At 34.0% G+C, this 17,469-nt stretch overlaps 1 protein-coding gene across 8 annotated transcripts in view; it reads left to right on the top strand.

The window, feature by feature from the left end:
- CCDC88A (coiled-coil domain containing 88A) overlaps window positions 1-17,469 on the top strand; it is a 128,125-nt gene that overhangs the window by 28,616 nt on the left and 82,040 nt on the right. For all 8 annotated transcript variants that reach the window (XM_024118995.3, XM_024118999.2, XM_024118996.2 and 5 more), the window contains exons 3-5: window positions 872-980; window positions 12,399-12,468; window positions 14,439-14,497. In XM_024118995.3, the coding sequence (XP_023974763.1) occupies window positions 872-980; window positions 12,399-12,468; window positions 14,439-14,497 (238 nt within the window). The remainder of the gene's footprint in view (window positions 1-871; window positions 981-12,398; window positions 12,469-14,438; window positions 14,498-17,469) is intronic.

The raw sequence follows: 17,469 nt of genomic DNA, 5'->3' as shown, positions 1-17,469 counted from the left end.
TGTACCTGTTGGCCATTTGTATGTCTTTTTTGGAAAAATGCCTATTCAGTTCCTCTGCCCATTTTAAAATCAGATTTTTTTTTTTTTTTTTTTTTTGCTATTGAGTTGTATGAGTACTCTATATATTTTGGACATTAACCCCTATTAGATATATGATTTGCAAATATTTTCTCCCACTCAGTAGTTTACCTTTTCATTTTGTTGATTGTATACATCACTGTCCAGAAGCTTTTTAGTTTGATGTTAGTCACGCTTGTTTATTTTTGCTTTTCTTGCCTTTGTTTTTGGTGTCACTGAATTTCTCATTCTTAATGGTGTCCTACTTATTATTCTTGTTCAGTTTCTGCTACTTCAAACTCATTCAACCCTTTGCTTTTATTGAATCTACAAAGTTTACCAAAGATAAACGTGTTCTCTTGTGTCATCACTTCACTCTTTAATTTCTCAGGGACATTGCCCACTCAAATATAGTCTCCATTTTCCAGTGAGAAGATACAACATTTATTGGTTATCAGCCTATATTTTACATTCTTGATTTAAATAGATTTATTTTGGGTGGTGGAAATATATATACTCAAAAGGAATAAAATGTTATTCATTGCAGGAAGGTGGAGAGACAAAATGAGAATGAAGGGCAACATCTGACTTACATTTTGCCACTGTCTTTGAAATATCAGATGCATTTATATCAATTAAAAGCACAGAATACATGTCAGAGTAATCATATGTCCTTTTAGATCATCTGTTAATGAAGATGAATACACAGTTGTTTAAAGAAAAAATGTATTATATGATTATTTTTAGTCATCTATAAGTTGATAGGTATATTTCTATATAACTTTTAAAGTATTTCTGTTTTTGTTTCTTACAGTAATCCTAAATCGGAGAGTCAGAGAGTAAATAAAAAAGTCAACAATGATGCCTCACTTAGAATTCATAATCTGTCCATTTTGGTGAGACAGATAAAATTTTATTACCAGGTAAGTTGTTCTTTTTTTAATCTAGTATTTTAATAACTCCTTGCATATTCACATTTTTGTGTTGTTTAGTATCGATCACCTAATATATACTAAATGCTTATTATATACCAGATACTGGTCTGTTTGCTGGAGGTTGAGTAGTAATAACACAGTTTATTTCTTATGCAGTGTTAAAGATACAAGCATGCACTTCATAATTATCTAATTTACAGATAATTTTTGTATTTTATGAATTTTAAATTTTTAAAATTCCCTGAGAATTTATATAGTGCAACACTTTGTTAGCCTACTAGAATTTTGCCTTTGAAAAATATACTTTTTATTCCTTTTTTTAACTTAAATTGGATGCATATTTCAGAGTTTGAACATGAGCATTTTTTTCTTTAGATTTTATTATATATTTTTTTGGCTGCGTTGGGTCTTTGTTGCTGTGTGCAGGCTTTCTCTAGTTGCAAGGAGCGGGGGCATCTCTTCATTGTGGTGTACGGGCTTCTCATTGCAGTGGCTTCTGTTGTTGCAGAGCACGGGCTCTAGGCGTGTGGGCTTCAGTAGTTGCAGCACGCGGGCTCAGTAGTTGTGGCGTGCGGGCTCTAGGGCGTGCAGGCTTCAATAGTTGTGGCGCACAGGCTCAGTAGTTGTGGTGCACGGGCTTAGTTGTTCTGTGGCATGTGGAATATTCCCAGACCAGGGCTCAAACCCGTGTCGCCTGCATTGGTAGGTGGATTCTTAACCACGGCGCCATCAGGGAAGTCCTGAATGTGAGCGTTCTTAAGGCTATCAGTATGCCTCAAAGAATTGCTATAGCTGTATCACACAAATTTTGGTATGTTGTATTTTTTAAAATGCTTAGTTTTAGTCATTTTCTAATTTTTCTTATCATTTTTTATTTCACTTAGGAGTATTCATTAGAAGTATGCTTCTAAACACATGGTATTTTTCAAGCAGTCTTTTTTGGTTTTGATTGTTGGTCAAAGAAAGTGGTTTGTATGATAATGATTCTTTGACATTTGTTAATAATAACTTTGGCTTGGTGTATATGTTGTCAGTTTTCATTAAAGTTCCATGTGTGCTTGAAAAAGAGTGTATTCTCTAATTGTTTGGGTACAGAGTCAGAGCAAGCTTGTTTGTTAATAGTAATGTTCAAACTTTTGCAGCCTGATTACTTTTGCCTCTTGATCTATCAGTTATAGAGAAATATGAGTTGAAATCTCCCATTATTATGATGGATTTGTCAAGTTTTCCTTTATACACTTTAAAACTAGGTTATTCAGTGCAAACAACTTTAAAGTTGATATATTATTCTGGAGAAATTACACCATTTATAATTGTTTCTACATATTTTTCTTTCTACTGGTTTAAAATTTTTCACCCCACTTCTGTTTCTTGGGAGGCTATCCTTGAAATTTTACTTTTCATACTTTTCATAGCAAAGGCCAAAAGTAATCAATACCTTACACTTTTTATGTATTAGTACTATGACCTTAAAATGTTTAATTTCCCCATTATGATTTTTAAGCTGTTCTTATTTTGTATTTTAGTTCTGTTTTTAAACCCCATAAATTCAATCTTGAAAGTAGTGTTAAATAAATCAGTGTTCTTTTAGATCAAGCTACATGTTTTCCTCTTTTTCCTCCTCATGGTTTTCTTTTGTATCTCAGACCTGCCTTTGGTATTATTTTCTTACCGAAGTCATCCTTTAATTGTTTGTTTAGAGAAGACTTGTTGATAGTAAAGTTTATCAATGTCTGAAAATGCCTTTATTTCACCCTTGTTCTTGAAAGGTAATTTTATTGGGTATGTAGTTTTAGGTTAACGATTACTTTTCTCTCAGTGTTTTGCAGATTTTTACCTTCTCTCTCTGGAGTCCTTTTTGTTTTGGAGAAACCAGCTATCAGTCAAAGATTTGTTCTTAGGTTAAACTGTCTTTTTCTCTCTCCTGGTTGCTACTACTGTCTCTTCTAATATTGCCTCTTTTCTATTAATCTGATATTCCTCAGATATTTTTATTACGTGTATATTAGACTTTCCTACTCTATCCTCCATGCTTATTAAACTTTCTTTTACATTACAGTTTACAGTCTTGTGCTACATCCTGAGTATTTTTTTTCAAGACTATCTCTCCAGTTTGATAATTTGCCCCTCATATCTTCTGTTTAACCCACTGATTAAGTTTTGCCTCTCAGTAATCATAGCTTTCATTTGTAGAAGTTCTGTTTGGTTCTTTTTCATCTGCTTTTTCATTTTGTTTATTAATCATTCTTTTTAAATTTTTTCCTTCCTTTATTTCTTCAGAAATTTTAAAAATGTCTATTTTTCATTTTATGTTGGATAATTACAAAATCTGAAATCAGATCTATGGGGATCTGAATCTGCCCTTTGTTTTCTGCTTGCTGTTTCCCATGGTGGTAGCTGTTTTGGCAGTGTGTGTGTGTGTGTGTGTGTGTGTGTATGTGTGTGTGTGTGTGTTAATTGTGAGCTCATTTTGTGGGGGGGAAATTTATCTGTGGGAAAATACTTCTGGGTCTGGGCCAAGGATGCATTGCTTCAGAGAGGATTTGTTTCCTTTTGTGCAGCCAAGCCTGAAACACTTCATTTAATTTATTTTAAGCAGCTTTGTATTATTGTAGAAGCATGCTTGTATGCTGTATATAGAAAACTAGAAAAAATGAGAAAATACAAACATAATTTCAGGGCCTGGAGATTACCATTATTAGCACCTGAATGTATGTACTTCTAGATCTCTTTTTCTGCATTTGTGTGTTTGTAAATTATGTATTTATGTGTTCACATATGTATTTTTTAACTGGGACTACATTATCGCAGATTCTTAGGGAAACAACCCTCCTCAATCTCAAGCAAAGGCCAAGAAGAACAGCTTCTTCTGTGTCTTATTTGCAGGGTTCAGTTTTTTATTTTATCTTTTTTTTTTTTTTTTGCGGTACGCGGGCCTCTCACTGTTGTGGCCTCTCCCGTTGCGGAGCACAGGCTCCGGACACACAGGCTCAGTGGCCGTGGCTCACGGGCCTAGCCGCTCCGTGGCATGTGGGATCTTCCCGGACCGGGGCACGAACCCGTGTCCCCTGCATCGGCAGGCGGACTCTCAACCACTGCACCACCAGGGAAGCCCCTATTTCGTTTTATCTTTTAACAGTTACTTTTTATTTTCTTTTGAGCTCAGTCAATAAATTTTAAAAGATTTTTAAAAAGCAATCCAGCATTTTTGAACTCCTTCCTTCCTTTCTTTCTAATATTTAGTATTCCTCATTGCCAGAAATAAAAGTCTGTGCTAGGTTTTTTTATAAACTTAAAAAAATTTTTTTCCAGTATTCCTTCTCTCATTTTCCTCTCTTTGATTTGAGTGAGTTAGGTTCTATATTATATCTGTTTTGTCTTTTATTCTTATTTTGTGTCAGTATTTCTAGATACATTAAACAAAAGACTAGATAAAGGGATGCAGTGACTCATTTTGACAATCTTCATCAATCTTGCCCTTATTAGAATGTTGTTAGATCTTTGGTTTCACACTATCTTTAGGGAGATGCAAATTTTTCTTGAAAATTTAGTGAGACTCCTTGGGAAAGAAGACATAAAAGGCAAGGGGATTTCTTTATCAGAATCTTAAATCATTTGTCAGTGCAACCTAATTCTGTGTTGACTACTATTGCTTTTTTTTTTAACAGCTTTATTCAGATATAATTCACATACTGTACAGCCCATTTAAAGTGTCCTATTCAGTGGTTTTTAGTATATATACAGAGTTATACAACCATCTACACAACCAATTTTGGAACATTTTTATCACCCCCAAAAGAAACCCTGTATCTGTTAGCAGTCACTCCCCATTTCCCCAAACCCTGCATACACATGCATCACCATCATCACCACCATCACCACCGCAGCCTTAGGCATCTGCTAATCTATTTTCTGTCTCTATAGACTTGCTTATTGTAGACATTTAATAAAAGTGCAATTGTACAGTATGTGGTCTTTTGTTACTGGCTTTTTTCATTTAGCATAATGATTTCAAGGTTCATCCATGTTGTAGCATGTAGTAATGTTTCATTCTTTTTTATTAAGCTACTGTTTTCTTGTTCTTTGTCTTCCTCCTGCCCAAGCTAGGTATTGAAATTGTCTTTGTATTGATCATATTAATTTAATAAAGTTATAGTCACAGAGAGATTTGGGGATGAGGGAATTATAAAATCCATCAGTTCAACAGTTTAGATAAGAGGTTCTCAGTGGAAGGTGATTTTATCACCTGGGGGACATTTAGCAATGACTGGAGACATTTTTGGTTGTCGTACCTAGGAGTACTACTGGCATTAATGGATAGAAACCAGGAATGTGGCTAAGCATCTTGCAATGCACAGGACATTTCCTTGTGATTAAGAATTATCCAGCCCAAACAAACGTGCCTGTCAAATCCAAAACATTATATCACATTGAATTGTAGTTCTCTCAGTAAATGTGCTTAACTTTTATGTCACAGGGACAAAGTGGTATAAAAATCTATCTTAAATTCTGGAGTCCAGATATTTAAAATATTTGCATATTTGTCTTTAATATGACATAGTATGAAATATTTAATAATGTGAAATATTTAATTAACGATATAATAATCAAAATGTATTTTATACAATGTATTTAAATCCTGGCTCTGTTATGTAGCAGTTGTATCAATGGTACAAATTACTTCCTTGAGCTTCAACATCTTCATCTATAAAATGAAGATAATACTTAGCTGGCAGCTGAGCATTACATAAATTAATAGAGATGAACGTCTTGCAATGTTTCCTGAGCCAGACACTGTTTTAGGTGCTGGGGATGTGGTCGTAAGTGGCAAACATAACAAACAAGATTCCTGTCCTCACAGAGGAGGAGAAACTGGCTAAGCTGACCAAGAAGGAGATACAGAAGGAAAACTAGGCAAGCCGTGGTATCACTAAAGCCTACAAAATAAAGTGCTTCTAAAAAGAGGGAATGTCAAAAACATACTTGAGGGAATTGATTGCAAAGGGGCACAGGGAAGCTTTCTGAAATAATGAAAATGTTGATATCATGACTGAAATGGTGGTTTCAAAACTGTGTACATTTGTCAAAACTCATTAAATTGTACACATAAAATTGGTGATTTTTATTGCATGTACATTATACCTCAAGTCTGATTTCTAGAAAATGTATACGTCATTGAAAACAATTTTTTAAAAAGGGCAAAGGAGCTGTTCTAGATGAAGGGAGACTAAAGAGATGTGACAAGCGGAGACAATGTATCTTTGGTTGGATTCTGAATCTCTCCCCCTAAAAGCTATAAAGAATATTTTGGTGGCAAATGTGGAAAGATGAATGTGGATTATATATTAAACTGTATTGTATCAATGTTAAAAAAAAATTATACAGCCCAAAATGTTAGTTGTGCTAAAATTGAGAAGCCCAAATATTAATAGTGCCAAGATGATATTATTATTAATGATTTGATTTGTTTTGATTTGTCACCATTTTTTTAGACACACCTGTAAATATTTCATTAACATTTGCAGGATGACCACTTACACCCTTTTCTTTTCATTAATCTAAGTTTGAATATCACTGAACTATTGTAACTTAGAACTAGAAGTGATTGAGTATCTTAACATTTTGTCAACGTAGTTTCAGATACTTAAAACAAAATATTACTGAGCGTTGAAATTCCGCTTGTACCACTGAACCAGTTTACCAAACCCTCTCTACCCGCTTCCTTTCATGCTTCATAGTCTTCCATAAAATCTTTCTAAGGCACTTCTAGGGTATCTTCAGAAATAGGTCATCCATCTTATTTACATGATTAATTGACTTACTAAAATGATTTTTTATTTTCATGTGTAAAACCAAGATAGACATGACCCAGTTTAATATATTGACAGATTTCAAATTAAAGGCCAAATCAGTACAGTTATTGTCATCTGTTAAATTACCTGACTGTTGGGAAAACCAAAATTTTCCTGAAAATCTTTCTAAAACAATCAAAAGTATTTTGTTGTATCTCATACACCCCTCAGAAAAAGTATTTGAGGTAAAATATTTTGTACATTTGATTGTTCTGACTCGCAGAAGGAGTGAGTTTGGGTAGGTTAAAACTCATGAATGTATGATGTCTCCAGGTTTGTTTGTTTTTTAATGTGTTGTTAAGCATCAAGATCATCTTGCAAAAATGATTCTTAGGGAGGAAGAAAATTGACAGAATACCCTGAGATGATTGTTAGTGGGGGGAATTATTTCAGTGTATCTTTTCAGTAATGATAAGTTAATTTAAGTGTTAGTATTCTTCCTTTTTATTTTAATGATGTGGAACATGTAAAAGCTCAGTAAAAATTGCAATATTCAGGTTGCCCTTCTGTTCTGCTGCCTTTCATTGAATGCCAAGGCATTGAGGCTATAGTGATAAACAGGACAGGCCGTGGCCCTGTTTTCTCGTAGAGGGATAATAGACAAATAAATAACTAAATCAGATAATTTTGATTGTGATAAATAAGGACAGTGAATGTGAGAGGTCTTGAGAGAAGTAACTGGTAACTTTAGATTATCAGAAAGATTGTTGAACATACACTTCATTACGTTTAAGTGGCAATTCAGACCTTTTCAAATAATTGCTTGATACATAGCAAGCATCTCTTTTTGTCTTGCAAATAAATATTTAAAAATTTTCAAGTCAGAAAATAAGTAAATTATAGATGTTATGGAAAATTACCTTGGCACTTTGATTTTTTTTTAAGTTATTTTTATTCCTGTGAATGAAGGCGAGAAGGTGAATTTGATTATCAGAGACACAGTTTACAAGTAAAAATCTTAGTACATTTTTAGGATTCTGTCAGCAGCCATTGTTTGGTATGACTGCACAAGCTGCAGTTTAAATAAATACTAAAAGAAGCAAGGGGGCTTCCCTGGTGGCGCAGTGGTTGAGAGTCCGCCTGCCGATGTAGGGGACACGGGTTCGTGCCCCGGTGTGGGAGGATCCCACATGCCGCGGAGCGGCTGGGCCCGTGAGCCATGGCCGCTGAGCCTGCGCGTCCGGAGCCTGTGCTCCGCAATGGGAGAGGCCACAACAGTGAGAGGCCCGCGTACCGTTTAAAAAAAAAAAAAAAAAAAAAAGAAGAAGCAAGGTGGTTCTTCATCCACCATTAAAATAATGAACTGAATCATTTGAGGCCCAAAAGACAAGAACACTTTACAATTAAGAAATTTATTAGGAAGTTTTTGCATGTTTGATGTCACTAATAGTAAAAGTAAAAATTAGGTCTAGTACCATTAATTTAGTTGCCAGAGAAAGCAGGTACTTTTTAAGATTTTTCTTTAACATCTGTTATAATAAGCAACATTTGGAGTATTTTTGATACTTTGGTCAGATTTTCTTTCCTTTTAACATCATTCATTTAATTTTTTTCTACATCCTACTAAAATATAATAAAACAGTCTTAATTCTTTTCACTAGTAATACAGATAAAAGGCTGAATATAAATAGTATGATAAATGTAATTATGTTTGAGTTTTTAAAACAGATTTAGAGTCTCAAAGGAGAGACTGTCATTCCAGTATATTCTAGAAATCTTTGAAGCCCATATTTAGTACCTTAGAAATGTATAGTTTTCATTTTAGTATTTTGTTCAGTGTGATTCAAGAAAGGGAAATGAGCCCAGACCTTTCCCAGAAGTATTGTTTAAGTTCTTACTGTGAAGGAAGTGTTATAACTTGCAGGAAGGAGGAGAAACCTGGTTTAAGTTGTCTTTGAATAGTCTCTAGTGTCTGTCTGGCACAAACTTGAAATAGTCTTTCCTACAGTGCTTTAGCAACATGAATTTCAATTCACAGAAACTTGTATATCAGTTTTAAAAGTTTCTAAACTAAAACTAAAAAAATAGTTAATATACCATTTTTATAGAAAAGTTATATAAAGCCAGTTAAAAATAATAGGAATGAAATGACTTGTATCTTTCAAAGCACTTCTACTATTATTTTCCTATTAAGATAATCTCTGCCATTTCTTTCTTGTTCTGTCTTTATTTTTATTAATTATTGATGTTCTGCAAATCTTTCTGGACTGTCTTCATACCAGGATAGATTTTCTACCAATTCAGTGAAGCTTTGCTTTAATGGTCCTGAAAATTCTCAAATTCTTTATATTTGAATATTTGCATATCGTTCAAAAATTGCATCCTTCTCCTTATCTCCACCTCCACCAATATTCCTTCTTGTTCCCTGGTTTCTTTTTATTGTTAGCCCTTATCACCAAAAACATTTACTTATTTTCTTTCTACCCCTACGAAAATGTAAATTCCATGGGAGCAAGGATTTTTGTTTCTTCATTGCTTTATTTCCAGTATCTAGAATAATGTCTGACAGATAATAAACATGAAATAAATATTTGTTGAATGAGTGGCTGTCCTGATTTTCTCAAAACTTTCTCCCCTTTCCGTTGTATTGCTAAAATTCTTTCTTTTTCTATACATTTTTAAATAGGTTTCTTATCACTTTACTAACAAATTGAAGTCTCTTCACTTATCATTTACATATGTTATCATTCTTAACCCATTAATTAACAACAAATTAATTGTAGCTCCTGCTTAACAAAGGAGTATTTATCTTGGACTAATTTATGTATTGTTTTTCCATTCTTAGCACCTTAGTAATGAACATATTTAGAGCTAGGTGAAGTCTGGGAAGTCTCAGGATGATATAGTAGAGCTTTAACAATAATCAGTTTTTCTAACCTCTGATTTCTTTTATGTCTTGTGTATTTTTTAATGTTACTTGTAAGATCGGAATTGGGAAATAGGAATTTTTACAAAAATGTAGGTAGAATTCTCTGAAGAACCCATAGAACCAAATAAGAGGTTTTAGAATAATTTGGGTTTTTAAAATTTGTATAATTTTTAGCTGCCTTACCTAATATTAGCACTTTCAGACATAACAAAATCAGTACTTGGAAATAAAGTAAAAGGTAGATTTTTTCTTCATTAACTCTAATATTTAATAACCATCATTTGGGCTTCCCTGGTGGCGCAGCGGTTAAGAATCCGCCTGCCAATGCAAGGGACACGGGTTCGATCCCTGGTACGGGAAGATCCCACATGCTGCAGAGCAGCTAAGCCCGTGCGCCACAACGACTGAGCCTGTGCTCTAGAGCCTGCGAGCCACAACTACTGAGCCCGCATGCCACAACTACTGAATCTGGCGTGCCTAGAGCCCATGCTCCGCAACAAGAGAAGCCTCCGTGATGAGAAGCCTGCGCGCCACAGTGAAGAGTAGCCCCCGCTCACTGCAACTAGAGAAAGCCCGTGTGTAGCAATGAAGACCCAAAGCAGCCAAAAATAAATGAATAAATAAATAAAATAAATTTGTTAAAAAATAATAACCACCATTAAAAAAAATTTACACTTTTGTTTCACTTCTTACCCTTCTCAGCAAAAGTCACACACATAGTAAGTCAAGGAGCTGAAATTTAAGCCTAAGTGTTCTGACTTGACTCTACCATAGTACTCTATACTAGGCATTCAGATTCCACCATACTAGAGTATATCTTTAGATTCACAGAGGTACGTCTGAATTTGCTTCATCCAAATATAATCGAACGTGATAGTGTAAAGGTTAAGCAAACTGTATTAACACAGGAGGTCACTGATGGTACCATATGATGAAAGAATATATGAGATTGCTTTTATCTTTGTGGAGAGACTAAGTTAGCATCAGAGAATGAGGTATCAGAATAGGCAGGAAGTGGGGAGCCACCTGAGGAAGAGGATGTAAGAAAGAGGTGGTGAACCATATTAAAGATTAGTACCCACTTGGACAATTTCCTTATAACTCTGCCAACATAGAATGTTACATGGTACATCAATAAAATAGATTGCCTTGACTTAGATTATCTCCACTAAAAAGGATATAAACAAAACAATGTTTGCTTTTTTTAATGCTTCTCTCTTATTTATGCTTTCTTTTAAATATGTACAAATATAGCCCTGAAAATTTTGCTTTAGGGCAAGGAAACTAAAAATTACAATTAATTTGAAATTTAGTTCTTTAAGTCCATTTTAGCTGTTACATACTTGGCTATAGAATATTTTATCTTGGCATAACTTGCTTTTAACGGGAAAACTCATTTATTAAATACCCAAACTCAGTATCAATCCTTGGAATAAGTGATTTTAGCAATTTTTGACACTATTATTAACTGTATTTACTAATGTGATGCACATACTGAATATGTAGTTTTCTTTAAATGTGTGCATATTTTTGGTGTTAGTTTTTTTAAGACTAGTAAATATAATACTGAAGAAATTTTTTGAAACTTTCTAATACGTATCTGCAACGAATTACAGATAAAAGATCAATTCTACCTAGCCTTTGGTGTCATGTCACACTCTGGCTATGGGAAACCGCTTTTTTGGATCTAGAATCACACATCTTTAAAAAAGTAATACAGGTTAACTTTTCATGGTTATTTGCTCCCTCATCATAGTGTTAAGTAAAGAATGACTCAGAAAGAATTGAATACTTACAAAAAATTATTCCTCAGCAACTAGTTATGTCTGAATGTGTAGTGAAAGCCAAATTGTAAAGACACAGTTATTTCATAATCTTGCAAAGATTCAGTATTATCACATTAAACTAATCAATCCTGTAGTCTAATTCATCCCAGACCCTTTGTAGCATGTCATTTTTAGTAGTTATAGTGATAGACATGATGTGTTCTCTCATTTCCTCAAAGAAGAGGTCGTATAAACAGAAGATGCATACTTGGTCTATAACCAAAATGAGTAATTTGGAGGCATTCAATTTTCTGAATCATCCTGTACCATCAGAATTTGTATATATTTTTGTCACAAAAAACTTGACAGAAGTCAAAGGAAGTAAAACATGAATTGTAGATAGGAGAGAAATAATGAGTCACTGAGGAAGAGCTCACTTTCATGAAATACTCATAAGACAGGATTTTTAATGAACTAACTAGCTTTCTTAATTTTACTATCAGTTGATTTTTTAGTTCTCTCAGAGAGAAGTAACAAAAAAAAACCCAAAAAGAATACACATACTTGATCTTTTTTTGAGGAAGGTTGTTTAATTATCTAATACCTAAAATTCAGATTTCCAAGTAATAGGTATTAGACCAGTTCAACTTGGACACTTGTTTGATGGACATTTGATATGTTATTAACTTAAACCTATCTGATAGTTATAATTTTAGTTATTTAATTCATTAACTTATAGTTACAAAAGATTTAAGACTTTTTAGACATTTTTTTCACTTTTTTTAAGCTTTTTAATTGCAGTATACCTCTGTAGGTATAGTATGCCTACAGAGATGTGCACGAATCATAAGTTATAGCTTGTTAAGTAATTATCCTGTCAGCATTACCCATATAACAACCTTTGGGTATCTTTTTATAGGAGACTTTGCAGCAGTTGATCATGATGTCTTTGCCAAATGTCTTAATCATTGGCAAAAATCCCTTTTCTGGTAAGTATTAAAATTAGCATAATGTGATAATAAAGTCTTATCTTTGTGTAATATTATGATGCTTACCAAGATCTTGCTAATTTCCATTAACTCACTAGGTTTTTTGTGAGTCTATAGGGAATGTTGGAGGTGATATTCCATTTTATATAGAGAAAATAAACAATATTTGTAAGTCGTAGATGGGATCAGACATACATTTTACATTAAGTCCAGTGTTTTTTTGACTCTACCAAGTCGATACTTTTCTGTGATGATTTTTAGTGTCTTATAAACAAGTATAGAATATAAGTACAGCAGTTATAAGCTTAAAAGAACATAACTTTAGAAAAGAAGTGATTTTGAAATAATTTCTAGGTTTTATAGCTACTATCTACCATTGCCAAAGTTGTTTGAATCTGAGGTTTTACTGATTATATGTTGTAATTTATATTAAACTACTTTTGAGCGGAAAAAAGATGAGAACCAGTTTCTTAGATAATTTAAATTATTTTCTTCAAAGTTTCTGCCCTTTACCAGATTTTAAGTGTGACATGTTCAGGGTTTTAATTTTTGAACAGTTGGGGAAATTAGCAGCTACCAACAGTTTCAACAAAGGACTTATTCTTACAGGCTACATGTAACCCAAATCAAGTATATCTTCTCCAATTCCCAGTCTCACCCTCAGTCAAAACAAACAAAAATAAAACCAAAATAAAAACTAAATCCAAGCAGCTGTTTTCATTGAGCAAAGTACCAGTTAGATGGGGTGAATTAGGAGTTTAGATACTCTTTCGAGATATTCTGGAATATTTTAATATACAAATAAAAAATGTAAAAAACATTTTGTATGTAGAATGGAATTGTTTTCAATTCCACATGGATTTAGTAATTACCAAGTTAGAGGGACCAGGAATATAAAGAAAATGGTTTACGCTCTGGAGGGTCTTGTGTTGTGGCGAGAGATACACAGATTACTGGGAAATCATGTAATAATTAGTGCAAAATAGAGAGATGTAAAAATGTTAAGGCTTATAAAATATGGAGCCATTGATTATTCTTAAAGTTGGTAGATTAGTGAGGGTTGGAGACCCTGGTAGTTGGGTCAGGGAAGACTACACAGAGATGTTAGAGCTGTGCCTAGGATTGTGATGAGATTAGTAAGTAGTTCATTAGAGGGACGAAGGGTAGGGAAGAAAGACAGGCAGAGGTAGTAGCAGAAGTTAAGGCAGTGGTGTGTGTGTGTATGTATGTATATCTGGGGAAGCGTGATTAGTGTGGCTAAGAAAGTAGGTTATTTCATGGAGAGTGGGAGGAAATGTTTGAGAAGAAGACAGATTGGCCTGATGGTGAAATTCTAGCCAGAGAAGTGACTTGTTTTTTTTTGTCAGCTGAATGTTTTAAGAAAATTTGAATTGAATGCTGTTGGACAGTGAATGTACTGTCCAGTTCTGTTACAGACCATTAACTTTATCCAGCTTGTTATATACATTTATTTTACCAGCCTCACCGTAACTGATACTTAAGGTTTTGATTTTCATGAATCTACACAGGGGAAAGCCGTTTAAATTTTACAGGTAGATGATGAATCCTATAAGCTCTGTGTTTTAGAAAGAAAACACCAATAGGCCTAAGAGAAGCCAGCCAGACCTATTAGGAACCATCTTGGCTGGCTGTGGCATGTCTCTATAGTAGCGGTTCCTAATTTGGTATGCTGGTGTGTAGTATAATGACTTACGGAGAAGTAGTGGATTTAGAGTTAGCATCCTTTATCACACAGAGCTTTGAAAGCTGTTTTATCTGTACTGCAGCCCTTCAAAATTGCTCTTACCACATTGTGCACACACAGAGCTGCTTTTCTGAATTCTCCACTGCACTTATAAACTTAATCTCTTGGTCAAGTTGTTGTGAGTATCACTTCTAGAAGTAATACTACGCTGTAAGAGAGTTGAACTAAAGTAAAATGTTGTACTTAGTAGTTGTTTTTATTTCAGAACAAGGCACAGAAGAAGTTAAAAAGTTGCTTTTACTTTTACTGGGTTGCGCAGTTCAGGTAAGTTAAAATAATTCTTCATATTTTTATTTTAATAACTTTTTATAAATTTTTCAGGCTCTAGTTTCTGAAAGACTTAAGGATGGGCCATTGGTGTTCAAAGTCCATGTTAGAAATTTTTAAATAACTGTATAACCTCCTAAGGAGAAGGTTTTTGAAGAAAAACACTCATTCTGTTACTTTATTTCAAACTTTAGTTATATTATCAGGTAGTCATAATCATTTAAAATTTTTAATTATTCTTTTTTTTATTCGAGGCTTTTAAAGGCCCCAGCTTTTCAAGTTTCCCTAGAGGTACCCTTAAAAACCTCTCCCGGAACATCCTTATGATTTATGCACGCATGTGTGTGTGTTACAGAAGGGAAGAGGATTGATGATCAAAAGGAGGCAGAAATTATGAAATCACGATAATCTGCTGGTTTAGGAATCAATTACTGTAATAGAATTAGAAGTAACTTTAGTGCCCATAACACTTTAAAAACTGTATATAAAGATAAAAGAGAGCTTAGTTTTAAGTGGAAAAAAATTTGCTGCTGATGATTTAGTCTTCACAAGAGTCTTTATAGTTGGAAGTAAAACTGTTTATAGTTCTGTTTTTAACACGAGACTCTTTTTATGCTCTAGAGCTGGGCTGTCAGTAGAATAGCCACTAGCTACGTGTTGGTATTTAAGTTTAAATTAGTTACAGTTGAATAAAATTACAGTTTCAATTTCTCAGTTGCACTAGCTATATTTCAATAGTCAGTAGCCACAGTTAGCTAGTGAGTACTTGTATTGGACAACACTGATATTCTGATTATTCAACTTCAAAGTTTGAATCTTCTCATTCTGTCTTTTTTCCGTCTTGGTACTTTCTCGTTTCTAGCCCTCAAGAACCTTTCAACTTCATTCGATATTCTTTAAGAAAACCTAACCTATTTATAAAACATTTTCAGAATTCTTAAAACTTTCAGAGTTTGAACAGAGGTGAGATTTAGTACAAATCGTGGGTATTTTAAGGTAAAGGAAGAATTCTCATTGATTTGTGTTGAGACTGTGTTACAGGGTGAGGTTTTAAAGGTTAGTATAAATAAACAGTGGCTCTAGGACTTAGAAAATGGAAGTGTATGTGTTAAAACTGAAGGCAGACAAAGGTATGGCAGTTGAATTGGGGGACCCTTCAGTGAGTCATACTTATTATAACCTTGCCATTTTATATATATTCATTGGCTCAAACTATACATAAGTCACTTTTGGAAGCATAAAATTTAAAAATTGGGGTTACCATACCTTAAAAGTTAGTTATTTTATATATGCCACAAATGTACTATCCAAAAGTCATTCTTAATTGTTCTCACTATGCCTGTCAAATAATATTTACTAGACCAAAAAAATTCTTGTTTTTAAACCTAGTAGTTTTTATCACATCCCCCCAAAACTCTGACTTCCTAGTCATAGCTGGGAACTGTACATTTCTCATAATTTAATCTTAAATTTAATTTAAAATTAGTTTAAATTTAATTTTAAATTTAATTTAATTTCTATATCATCCTAATAATTTTGCTTTTATAGGATGAGGAACTTTCTGCACTGATAGAAATGTGCTTAATTAAATTAAATTTTATGGAAGTAGAAATAAAATATTATGATGTACACTAATCATCAGAGAAATGCAAATCAAAACTACAATGAGGTATCACCTCACACCAGTCAGAATGGCCATCATCAAAAAATCTACAAACAATAAATGCTGGAGAGGGTGTGGAGAAAAGGGAACCCTCTTGCACTGTTGGTGGGAATGTAAATTGATACAGCCACTATGGAGAACAGCATGGAGGTTCCTCAAAAACCTAAAAAGAGAGCTACCATATGACCCAGCAATCCCACTGCTGGGCATATACCCCGAGAAAACCATAATTCAAAAACAGTCATGTACCACAATGTTCATTGCAGCACTATTTACAATGGCCAGGACATGGAAGCAACCTAGGTGTCCATCGACAGATGAATGAGTAAAGAAGATGTGGAACATATATACAATAAAATATTACTCAGCCATAAAAAGAAACTGAGTTATTTGTAGTGAAGTGGATGGACCTGGACCTAGAGTCTGTCATACAGAGTGAAGGAAGTCAGAAAGAGAAAAACAAATACCGTATGCTAACATATATATGGAATCTAAAAAACAAAATGGTTCTGATGAACCTAGGGGCAGGACAGGAATAAAGACACAGACGTAGGGAGTGGACGTGAGGACATCGGGAGGGGGAAGGGTAAGCTGGGACGAAATGAGAGAGTAGCACTGACATATATACACTACCAAATGTAGAATAGATAGCTAGTGGGAAGCAGCCGCATGGCCCAGGGAGATCAGCTCGGTGCTTTATGACCACCTAGAGGGGTGAGATAGGGAGGGTGAGAGGGAGATGCAAGAGGGAGGGGATATGGGGATATACGTATGCATATAGCTGATTCACTTTGTTATACAGCAGAGACTAACACAACACTGTAAAGCAATTATACTCCAATAAAGATGTTTAAAAAATGTTATGATATAATAAATGTGTAGAGTGTAAATCAGAACCTTGCTAAGTTTCTTACTGACCAAAGAGCCAATTTTTCTTTTTTGAGTATAGTGTCTTCACTAGTAGTTCAGTAATTGGCCCAAGAGATGCAACTAAGCTAGACAAGGCAGTGCTGTCTGTTTTGTATGCACTTCTCATTTGGTAGCTGTAAGAATACAGTTAAACGCAGTTGGATTGCAGTATAAGAGATGTAGACAAGAGGCAGAGAGTAAGTTGCATGTTAAACTGTTATTCAGTACTGAATGGAAAGAAAAAGATGAGGTTTGCATTGTAATATTTTTAGTTTAAAGTTTTTTAAAAGGTACACAATAAATAATTGCTGCCTTTATTCCACTTGATACATGTGTACTTGCATATACATTCTTGAATTTTGCCCCTGGTAACTTTGTGTTAGAAACAAATCAAATA

Source organism: Physeter macrocephalus, chromosome 12 (genome assembly GCF_002837175.3).
Source record: "Physeter macrocephalus isolate SW-GA chromosome 12, ASM283717v5, whole genome shotgun sequence".
NCBI lineage: Eukaryota > Metazoa > Chordata > Mammalia > Artiodactyla > Physeteridae > Physeter > Physeter macrocephalus.
The sequence above is the reverse complement of the archived record's forward strand: the minus strand, read 5'-3'. Positions and strand labels throughout refer to the sequence as shown.